The following is a 12,057-nucleotide window of genomic DNA, read 5'->3' on the forward strand; positions in this document are numbered from 1 at the left end:
TCAGGTTAGTCACACAGCACAATAATAATAACAATCAAAAAATTCTTTCCTTCTAATTTCTCATAGCCAATTATGTTAGCAATTCCTATGAATTGTTTTCTAATTATCTCTTGGGTTGGTCCACTCCTCACCTCCTTCAGGTCTTCCACAGTGATCACAAAGGCCATCGTCATTGATTTCATCCTATGTGCCCAATTGTCATCGTGTCTTGCAAGAATTATGTCTCGCCAGGCAGTGGTGGCACACGCCTTTAATCCCAGCACTTGGGAGGCAGAAGCAGATGGATCTTTGTGAGTTCGATTCCAGCCTGGTCTACAAGAGCTAGTTCCAGGACAGGCTCCAAAGCTACAAAGAAACCCTGTTTCCAAAAACAAAAACAAAAACAAACAAACAAAAAAAAGAATTATGCCTCTGGGATATTGTTCAAAGAGGAATAATTCTGGCATATAATAATTATGCCAGAATACAGGTATGCTGTTTAAATGCCTTGTCATAATATATTACCAGTTTGAAGATCTATGCCATCTCAGAAAGCAGACGTTCAAGAGCAATGTTTTTATTTTATTTTATTTTGCTTACTTGCTTGTTTGTTTGTTTATTGCTTTTTTGAGACAGGGTTTCTCTATATAACAGTCCTGACTGTCCTGGAACTCCTCTGTAGACCAGGCTTGACCTCAAAACTCAGAGATCCAACTCTGTCTCCCGAATCCTGGGATTAAAGAAGTGTGCCACCACCGCCAGCACAGTGCTTTTATTTTAAGAGACCAAAGCTAATCATTTATCCCAGTTATAGGTTAATCAAGAGCAATATAAAATTGGAACAAAGTTAAGTCTATAGAGGAGCGCTGAGACTGTGCCAAACTGTAAGTGGACGAGGAACTATAGAGGTGGTTCTATTTTTACAGATGGGATGACAAGGTTCAAACCGTTCAAGAAACTTGCCAATTCAACAAATCCTCAGAGCCAGATAATTTCCTGCAGCCACATAGGCGGGCAAGCAAGGGACACAAGGAACTGACGACAAACGCGGGCTTCGCTCTCCTGCCACAGAGACTCCGGCCCACTGGCATGGGATTGGAGGTATGGGGGAGGGGTCTGGGAGAAGAACTCAGAGTCCCCAGGAGAGGAGAGAGCCCAGGCAAAGAGAGGAGAAGGCAAGGGGTTACAAATGAGCAGGCTGCGTCTGCGCACAGTGGAACAGGGGGGCTTCCGGGCTCACAGGGTAGACAAAACGGCTGTGATGCAATCACGCACGAGTCACCGCGTCAACGCGTGGATCCCAGGATGCACGCCACCCTAGACACCTGCATCCAGCTGCGGGTTAATCCTGAGGGCTGGCCGCCGCCACCCCCACTTGTCCTACCTCCGCAGCCACCGCTCAGGGTCCCCGGTGATCCCCGACCACCGCGGCAATTTCCGAGATCTGCCGGGGCCATGAAACCGGCAGGCGGCCGCGGCGGCTGGGGCTGGGGTGGCGGCAAGGGAGGCAGCAAGGGAGGTGACTCTGGTTCGGGGGGCCAAAGGAGGCTTTGGGGCGCGCACGCGGCGGCTTCAGCGCGGCGGCCGGGGCCGGGGGCGCGGCAGCGGCGGCGACAGCAGGGACCGCGGCGGCGGCGGGCAGCGGCGCGGCGGGCAGGCCAAGAACAAGAACCGCCGCAGGAAGGGCATCACCGTGTCGGTGGAGCCGCATCGGCACGAGGGCGTGTTCATTTACCGCGGCGCGGAGGACGCGCTGGTCACCCTGAACATGGTGCCGGGAGTCTCGGTGTACGGAGAGAAACGCGTCACCGTGGTGGAGAACGGCGAGAAGCAGGAGTACCGCACTTGGAACCCCTTCCGCTCCAAATTGGCCGCTGCCATCCTGGGTGGCGTGGACCAGATTCACATCAAGCCCAAGTCCAAAGTACTGTATCTGGGCGCCGCTTCGGGAACCACTGTCTCTCACGTCTCCGACATCATAGGCCCAGACGGCCTGGTCTATGCGGTTGAATTTTCCCACCGCGCCGGCCGAGATCTGGTCAACGTGGCCAAGAAACGCACCAACATCATCCCGGTACTGGAAGATGCCCGACACCCGCTCAAGTACCGCATGCTCATCGGAATGGTAGATGTGATCTTTGCCGACGTGGCCCAGCCGGACCAGTCCCGCATCGTGGCGCTGAACGCCCACACCTTTCTGCGCAACGGAGGCCACTTTCTCATTTCCATCAAGGCCAACTGCATCGACTCCACAGCGTCCGCGGAGGCTGTGTTTGCTTCCGAGGTGAAGAAGCTGCAACAGGAGAACTTGAAGCCACAGGAGCAACTAACCCTGGAGCCCTATGAGAGGGATCACGCTGTGGTCGTCGGGGTCTACCGGCCCCCTCCCAAGAGCAGCAGCAAGTAGCAGCAGCAGAAGACAGGGAAGGTGCCCTGCACTGCCACGAGACTGAGTTGTGTCTTTGTGCCTGTCCTATTGTGTTGTTTTTTTCTATTAAATGAAATAAACAATTCCCAAGTGTACTACTGCGAGACCAGGCTGGAGTTTGCAGCTGCACATTAGTATCCTCTCCAATCTTGGTAAACCAATCCGGATGGTTACAGGCCCCTTCAAGGAAAAACTTGGGAGTGGTGTCTATTCTAATAACCGCAGGCCTTGGCTCCATGGGGTCCCATTTTCATACACGCATCTTCTAATCACAGGAACAGGAGAAAGAGAGCCTGGGGTTGCTGATGATCTTTGAAATACTTCCTGGGGAAATGAGGGGACACGGTCTGTTCCCACTGGTCAGGTCACATGACCAAGGCTGATTACAGGGGAGGGTACTGGATGCTCACCTATTCAAACTGTCTGACTCAACCCAGACTCTTCCTGTGAAGCATCTTCCCCTCCCTCTCCTCCTTCCCTCACTCCCTGCCTCCCTCCCTCCTCTGTTGCCTCCCCCCCTTTACTCTCTTCGATACAGGGTTTCTCTGTGTAGCCCTGGCTGTCTGGAAAGCATGCCTCTGCCTCTTCTCCTGAGTGCTGGGATTAAGGGCCCAGCTGTGTTGTGTTTTCTGAAACACAATCTTCCTTTGTAACCCTGGCTGAGCTTGCACTTCAATCTCCTGCCTCTGTCTTCCTGAGTAAATGGGAATTACAGAAGTGTGCCACGAAACCCAACCCAAACACAGAATTTTAGCCGCCGTACGTTTTCTTTCCTCTTTCTCCAGTACTGTAGTACGCATTTCAATTGTCTCCCGCAGCTCTGTTGGCTCTGTTTCCATGCCATGTCCATGCGACGCAATGGGGCTTTCAGAGGTGAATACCAATTGTCCAAACTACGCAGGTGGGAGAATCCGATGCCCACTTTTGGCATCCACTGTGCCGTTCTTTCCTGCAGCACACCACACAAGCCGGGCTCTGAGGCCCTGTGGTGACCGCTCACCATGTTCCTTGGGCTATCCTTTCTAAGGTTTCTCAGTAGCAAAGGGAGGCAGGGAAGCAGATAGGGTGCTGGGTCCTGACACATCCAAAGGTGTGTCTGATATCACCAAAGGTCTACAGAACAGCCAGCAAAGACAGTTTCGGGAACTATTCCTCTCTGAAGGTAACACTGGACTCAGCACACTGGATTCTGGCTCTCAGAATTAACCCATCCTAGCCTTGGAGGCTGAAGCAGAACGAGAGAGTTCTAGGCTAACCTGGGGCTACACAGTAAGATTTGTCAAAAATAATGACAAATACAAAGGAGCAGGAGACATGAGCAATGACAGAGCTCAGGATTTCCTAAGCCTAGTACCCCATCCCCAAGCCCAAGCAGACTTTCAATGCTTTCATTCACGCCCCAAGCCCCACTGCCAACTGGCAAAGTCATCAGTGTGTAATCTGGGAATGCAACATTTGGAGAGAAGGTTTGACTTCTTAATGGTGTGCCCAGGGTGGGGCTGGCAAAATGGCTCAGCAGATAAAGGGCTTGCTGCTTACCCTGATGATGAGATCAGTCTCCAGACCCCCCTATGGGAGAAGGCATGAACCAACTCCCCCAGATTCCCTCTGATCTCACACTGCGTGCATGGTTCATGTGCATGCAAGCACATATATACAATGAAATTTAAAATGTAATTTTAAAAAGACCACTTTTAAATATATCCTCAGGGAGAAACCTGGCCTGGTGTGCTCTGCTCCAGGGTGCAACTCCCTGAACAACAAAAGGAAAAAGCATCATGTCCTCATCCCTGCACTTAAGACCCCCGGGGACAGTCACAGGGCTGGTCCTCTCCTTATCAGCTGAGAGAGCTGAATTCCAGGTGAGAAAATCTCACTCAAGACATCTCCTAGCCTCCCCCCCAAAAGACTCACAGCCTGAAATCAAACCCTAGCAGTCTTGACTCCAAAATCGATGTCATTTCCGCTAAGGTCTATGCGGATCCTTTGCTTTGCCAAGCCCATCTTCAAGTCCAACCACAAGGAATGAGCGGATGGGGTAAGTGTGGAGGATAGGAATGGAACCTCAGGGCATCGGGAAAAGATGGAAGGAAAGAAAGAGACTGCTGGGCCCCAGCCTTCATCAGAGCCGCCCAGTCTGGCTAATAAACTCCTGATTGTTCCTTAAAGGGCGTGCATTTCCCCCAGAATAGGGCATAGAGCAGGGACTCAGCTGCCGCCCTGACAGTGGGCTCTCCCTACTCCAGACAACCATTACACTAGGGCTACATCTGAAGACGCTAAAATGGAACCCAGCTGGGTGGTGGTGGCGCACGCCTTTAATCCCAGCACTCAGGAGGCAGAGGCAGGCGGATCTCTGTGAGTTCGAGACCAGCCTGGTCTACAAGAGCTAGTTCCAGGACAGGCTCTAAAGCCACAGAGAAACCCTGTCTCAAAAAACAAAAAAAAAAAAAAAAAAAAATTTTCAATGCTGAATCCCAATACTGAACTTGATGGACTGCTACGCAATGAAAACAAGGTTCACAGACACGCCTAGTGCTTTATAGTTCAAAGCAACAAAACACTCCAGCCCTGGTTTTGCTGCTCTTGGGGGCTGGAGTCTAGACTGGGAGTTCCCAGGTTCTTGATATCATTCAAGAAGGAAAACCCGAGACTGCAAAGCAGCGAGAAAACTTTTGAAGTGGAACAGTAGTGTAGACTCACATCAACAAGAAGAGACAGCAAGAGGGGTGGACTGGAGTGGGAGAGGAGTGTGAGGTAGGTATGATCAAAATACACTGCACGTACGTATGATCAAAATACACTGCACGTACGTATGATCAAAATACACCGCACGTACGTATGATCAAAATACACTGCACGTACATATGATCAAAATACACTGCACGTACGTATGATCAAAATACACTGCACGTACGTATGATCAAAATACACTGCACGTACGTATGATCAAAATACACTGCACGTACGTATGATCAAAATACACTGCACGTACGTATGATCAAAATACACTGCACGTACGTATGATCAAAATACACCGCACGTACGTATGATCAAAATACACCGCACGTACGTATGATCAAAATACACCGCACGTACGTATGATCAAAATACACTGCACGTATGTATGAAGTTAGTAAAATGCTGTGATCTTAAAAAAGGTTGACAGCAGGTCACATAAGTGTAGCTATTTGCGCTCAAAAGCTCCAGGTTGTTGCCTAGAGGCTAAGGGAAGAGGCTGGCTACTAAGGGTCATAGTTTGGATAGTTCTTTAACACTAGGCAAGCAGAGTACCCAAGAGCTATCTCACCCAGTGGGAGGGGTTTCGAAATTTACACACCTTGCTTTCTCATTCCCAGTCTAGGGACACGTTGCTGGGAACCATCTTAAGCAGTGCAAAGAGGATGGTTGGAGGCCCAGCTGTAGACCTCCTGCTTGCTCTGGCCTCACTTCCATCTCATTCTGGACCATGATTTAGTCACACCCTTGGGTATAACTGCACACTGGCTTCCACTTTCCTCCGCGTGCCAATGCCATCTGTGGAAGAATGGCCTATCTTGTACATTTTAACATCTACGCTGGTTTTCTGTAATCTAGAGCCCTCATTCTTGCTGTGTGCTCTCAAACTCATGCACAATCTCAAGCATAAGGTGCTCCCGCTCACTTTTATGATCTCTGTGGAGAGAATCCACTTGGGTCACTGTCCTGGACAGTTTTATGTCAAACTGACACAAGCCAGTCATTTGAGAGGGAACCACAACTGAAAGAGTTGCATTAAAAAGGAACTTCCTGGGCATGGTGGTGCTTCCCTTAATCCCAGCACTGGAGGCAAAGGCAGGCAAATCTCAGTTCAAAGTGCACATGTGCATGTGGGGGAAGTGGGATACTGGCTTTTGGCTGTAGGTATACAGGCCTGTGGGGCATTTTCTTAACTAGTAATTGATTGAGAGGGCCCCGCATTGTGGTTGGTGTCATCCCTAGGTTTGGTGTGGGCACTAAAACAGGTTGTGCAAGCCAGTAAGCACTCTTCCATGGCCTCTGTATCAGCTTCTGCCTCCAAGTTCCTACCTGGACTTCTTTCCATAATAAACAATGCGTGAAAGGCTAAGCAAAATACACTCCTTCCGCCCCAGCTTGCCTTTGGCCTTGGTGTTTTATCACAATAGTTCCCCCAAGGCTACGCGCGTACAAAACGTGCCAAACTACCTATTTTGTCAAGCACAGATGGCTTTCCTACCAGTATCCCCCAAAACGGCACTTTGAAAATGTTTCACAGGGACTAGATTAACTGCCCCATAACTTGGCCTTCTTCTTAAAGACTGGAAATTAGTCTAAACAGGGGAAGGTGGTACAGAGAAGCTCAGACAAAAAACTGTGGGGCTGGAGAGATGGCTCAGCAGCTATGAACACTGGCTACTCTTTCAGAAGGCCCTGGTTTGATTCTTTGTTCCCACATGGTAGCCCACAATGGACTGCAACTCCAGCCCCAGAGGATCCAACCCTCTTCTGGCCTACTTAGGTACCAGACCACACACAACACACAAAGAGAAAACTGGGTAGATTAGATAGATTATCTACTGCACAGAAAGTCTATGTACCAAATCTACTCCTGCACCAGAACTTGCCCAGACATGCATAGTGTGTGGTATTCATGCACATGGGCATGCTGGCTTTAAAACGTTGGCAGTTGGAAAGCATTGAGGTTGGATTACACAGGGTTCAAAGGTCAGCCTGAGCTACAGAGCAAGACTTCGAATAACAAAGCTCAAAGTCAGTATGGCCAACTAATCTAAGGTGTTACATAAAATGCCATGAAAACCTAAAGAAATAATCTTAAAACAGAAATTTAAAAACTGTAGACCTGGTCAATAGATTGCAGATGTGAGACCATCAGTAGGTATTTAAAACACACTGCCCTCAACTGAGGAAGGTCAATAAACAGCTTGCTTCCACAACTTACATAGCACCCACAGAATCAAACATCGACTTTCTTTCCCAGATGTAATGCTGACTTTGAAGTCAAAGGCAATTACCACTTCAGTGAAGTGTTGAACTCTTTAGCAGCTACTTCCAACTGCAAGTTGTGCTTTGTTCGGGAAGCTGAATTATCCCTCAAATGCCGCATATCCACATCCCACCATCCTTACCCACCCATCTTTCTCATCCTACTTCCTGCTCACAGGAGTCTAACAGAAAAGCTGTTTTACATCATATCAATTGTTACCATACACCTGGAGTCAAGACAATGCCGTCAGTTTGTACTTTTCCCTCTCAAACAGGCATTGACTACTAAACAGAAGGCGGGACGAATGGTTCTGTGGTTAAGATCTGTTATTGCTCTTGCAGGACAGGGGTTCAGCTCAGTACTCACATCCACCTCTAATTCCAGTTCCAGGGGTTCCAACAGTTTCTGGCCTCCCTGGCATGCACACAGTACACATAAATTTACATGTAGGCAAAATATGTACACAAAAAAATAAAACTAAAGGTTTAAAAAAATAAGATCTAGTTTAGAATAAACTTTCTCAAATGTGTCACCAAGGTATCAGATGTCCTGTCAAATGTACACACGACATAGAAAAATGGTCTCATTCCAGAATAAGAAAAGCTTTTATATCTGTGAGTCTTTGAAGGCATACTACCTTACTCAAGCAGTCTAGATACACAAGGACACTTTACAGTCAGTTCATTAAACATATCATTTATTGGTCACTTTCTTAGTAGCAGATATTGGAGGTACAGGAGTGAACAAATCTTTACAATGTCCTTATTCCCATGGAGGTTAAGCTTTCTCCGTTAACCACGAGATCAAACCTTATGCTGAATTAGAGTGGAGACGCAGCTGCTCAGTACTACAAGATGAAACAACCAAGAGACACATGTAGTAAATAAGAGAATTTATTTGGAAAGTAGGGTATAAAAGGCATGATTCTAACACTTATTTAGAATATTAACAAATTAGAAAAAGTTAGAAACTACAGAAAAGGTAGACACCCTGAAGCTGGCTTTAATGGCTGGCCACACAGGACAAACAAGTAGAACCTAAGATTCTATCATGCAAATAAGCATTAAAGGAAAAAGTGTGGGAATGTTTACAGAGCAGGCCACAACAAATATTTTAAAATTTTACATTAAGAAACTGTACATAAATGGAAAAATAAATTAGATAATTTACAGAAATGTTTTATAGGTTACAATAGGCTATAACTTAGTTTTATTATGCATAAAGTTTGTAGCACATCATACATTTTTACATAAGATTTAATATTAGAACAATCTAAACATAACAAAGCTTGGAATAACAAAAACAATGCCACCTATATAGTAAGGCAGCTTACACTGAAGTGACATGTATAAGTAAAATAATCCCCAATTTAAAAGATGCTCAAAAATGGGACAAAAAAATACCTAGGATTGATTTCATCAGAACTGGGCAGAACTGAAAAGAATGCCTTTCGACTTCAGTTAAAATGACAGAAATGCGCTTAGCTCAAACAACAGGTACAAGTGACCACGTATCTGAACCTCACTTACTGCAGGAGTGATTTACATGCACAATTAGGACCATGACACTCAGCTATGCAGAACTAAAACCTTTGTTTAGAGAACAAACCAGTAGCCAGGCGGTGGTGACACACACCTTTATTCCTAGTTTTGAAAAACCAAACCAAATAAACAAACAAACACTCCCCAAAACCCAAACTAGTTTGTGAATAAAGATCAGATTCCCAAGCACAGTGCTGGAAGCCAGCAGCCAAATTCCAGCATTAACTCACACTGACTTTTAGAAGTAAGGACATTGCTGCCGGGCACAGGTCTGCCCCACTAAGATCAGTAAAGAGATTTTGGGTCTTCTGTCTGCCTCATTAGGTCCACCCATCTCAACTTACTTGCATGTAATTCCTTTTTCGTTCTGTAAATGTGGCTGGGAACTGTGCGTTGGACATATTACTAAACTTTCAGACGGACTTTAACTCTCTGAATTTAAAGGTGTAGTTTCTTCTTGTACAAATGAAAAGTACTTATAATTCCTACATAATTTTTAGGTTAACTGTAAAAAAAATTCAAGGTACTTCATAGATGAATGTATGCACATACTTTCCAACAGCTATCATAGACGGTAACTGGGGAGAATAGTATTTTTCTGGTTTTGTAAGTACTTATTAGCACATACTAATAAAAGCCAGAAAGAAGCACTGCCAGGAATGAAGTAGTTGTTCTCAGGCTCCTGACAACTATGTCATTTCCACAGTAGCCACTGAATTCCCAGTTTACAAATAAAGATAGTGACATTCAAAAAAGGTGGGCCAATGACCAGCACACCATAAAACATTATCAAATCTCAATTCCACATGTATTGAATATATATACAAGACAGCACAGTGTAGCCAATAGGGAGTTGCTGTCCAAAACAGTTTAACCTTTTGTTAAGTAGAAATAAAACAGCAGAAAACCTGGGACAATATCTTTTCACGCTGATGTTTTAAATCAGCTATCACAATCTTCAAAGAAGAAAATCACATTATGAGACTCACCAGGAAAGATAATTCTTGTTACAAACTGCAAACAAAAAGTAATTTTGTAGGATTATGGGATGCAGGCCAGATGTGATGGCATATGCCTTTCTTACCAGCACCTGGGAAGCAGAGACAGGATCTCTTGTGAGTTTTAGACCAGGACAAAATGAGTTCCAGGACAGCCAGGACTGTTACAGAGAAACTGTCTCAAAAAGCAAAACCAAACCAACCAACCAAACAAACAACTCCCCCAAAACAAAACAACAGAAAACCCACAACCCAGAAAAACTAAACCAAAGATTATCTGACGACACAAATGAAGCCAACCTATGTGCATCACTGTCAGAACATAACACGCTCAGTGAACAGGAGCTCGGCTGGGAAAGAGAACATTGACATTGTGAAGCAATCATCTTAAAATCAGAGTATTTTCAAAAAGAATATATTTTGATTATTTTGTTTACATATAGCACAAAAGTTGAATGTAAAGTAATGGACATTCATTTTCATTAAGCTTCATCAATTTTTAACATAACTTAGAATTTCTGAATTATATTCGCAAATGCAACACATTAACAAAGATAAAGTGCTCAACAAAAGAAAGATACAAATAAACTAATATGAAAGAACTTTGTTTCTAACAAAGTGGTTTTACAGGGGACATTTGGAAACTATGGCCAGGCCAAGCTTTTCATCCAAGAATGTAACCCCCAAACAGCATTACCTTTTAGGAATGGGTTCCTCAAACACAACAAGCATGCATTCTCAGGGGCAACATCAATTATGAGTTTTTGAAAAGTCCAAGTTTTGCAAATAATGAGAACCTATTGAGAGGCTGGCTTTCAATTATCATGCACATTACTGACCCTGGCAATAACTTTATCCAAAGGAGGGGCCCACTACTTCCCCACCTACTTAGAGTAACAGCGGGAAGGCTGTGCTAACCTATGTGACCTGTGTATTAGAAGCCTGGGACTAGGCTAGTTAAAAGGCAACATTCTGGAGGAGTGGTGGTGCTTTAGATCTGTGTGTGTATTTTACCACCAAAACCATGGCTGACAATGCTCTTAGCATTGAAGTTAATCAGAATTTTTATAAAGATTCTCTATACATATAAAAGACAGCAATGAGTTAAAAAGTGTTTCTGGGTAATCCTTCAAAATTGACTGCACAAAACTCAGAAACTTTAGAAACTAAGTCCCTGAAATTAATTTTGCTTCCATGAAGGAAATCCATTAGTTTGGAGACTGCTAACTACTAGGGTTATCACAGGCAGTTTTATCAGTATCAGATATTAGAAAAATCCCACACAAGAGATGACACGATACCAACATATAGTATTTTTGGAGATAGTCAGTAACAGCTTGTCCGTGCAAAATAAACTGGCTCAATAAATTGATCTCTTTATATTAAAAAAAAACCCATCTCATTCTTTTAAAAGCTCATATTAATAAAGTTCTCATGGACACACAATAGTCTTTTAAGTAATTTTAGCACACCTTTAATCTCAGTAGCCAGGAGGCAGGTGGATTTCTTGAGTTCAAGGTTTACCTGGTCTACCTAGCCAGTTCCAGGCCAGCCAGGGCTAGACTAGCTGAGACTCTGTCTCAAAAACAAAAACAGAAGTTCTAGAAAAATACTAACACAGTGGGCACTATATATTTGGTTATGAAATCTTAAATGTAGTCAGTCCAAATTGAGATGTACCATTTAAAATGTACATCGACAAAGACTAAATAATTAAAAACAAAAATAAACAAGAGGGCAAAATATATCTCCCAATATACTTTTTGCACTGATTTCACACTGAAATAACACATTAGATACATCAGTTAAAAAGAAAAAAAAGGACATAAACCCACATGTACTAAAATGACTGTAATCGATTTCTTCTTAGTTTTTAATGTTACTGAACAATATAAAATTATACATGGTTTACATTTTATTTCTATTAAACAGCACTGCTTAAGAACACAGACCTTAGTTGGGTGGTGGTGGCACACAAATCCCAGTACTTGGGAGTCAAAAAAGGAGGAGGATCTGAGTTTGAGGCCAGCCTGGTTTACATAGTGAGTTCCAGGACAGCCAGGACTGTTACAAAAAAAAAAAAAAAAAAAACCCCTGTCTTGAAAA

The 12,057-nt window shown here is 44.5% G+C and overlaps 1 protein-coding gene across 1 annotated transcript; it reads left to right on the top strand.

The window, feature by feature from the left end:
* Positions 1-1,434: 1,434 nt before the first annotated feature.
* Fbll1 (fibrillarin like 1) lies at positions 1,435-2,386 on the top strand. The gene is given in 2 exon segments (XM_038329125.1): positions 1,435-1,512; positions 1,514-2,386. Coding segments are annotated over 2 exon segments (951 nt in total).
* The last annotated feature ends 9,671 nt before the right edge of the window (positions 2,387-12,057 follow it).

The sequence above is a fragment of the Arvicola amphibius genome, chromosome 4 (assembly GCF_903992535.2).
Source record: "Arvicola amphibius chromosome 4, mArvAmp1.2, whole genome shotgun sequence".
NCBI classification, from domain to species: domain Eukaryota; kingdom Metazoa; phylum Chordata; class Mammalia; order Rodentia; family Cricetidae; genus Arvicola; species Arvicola amphibius.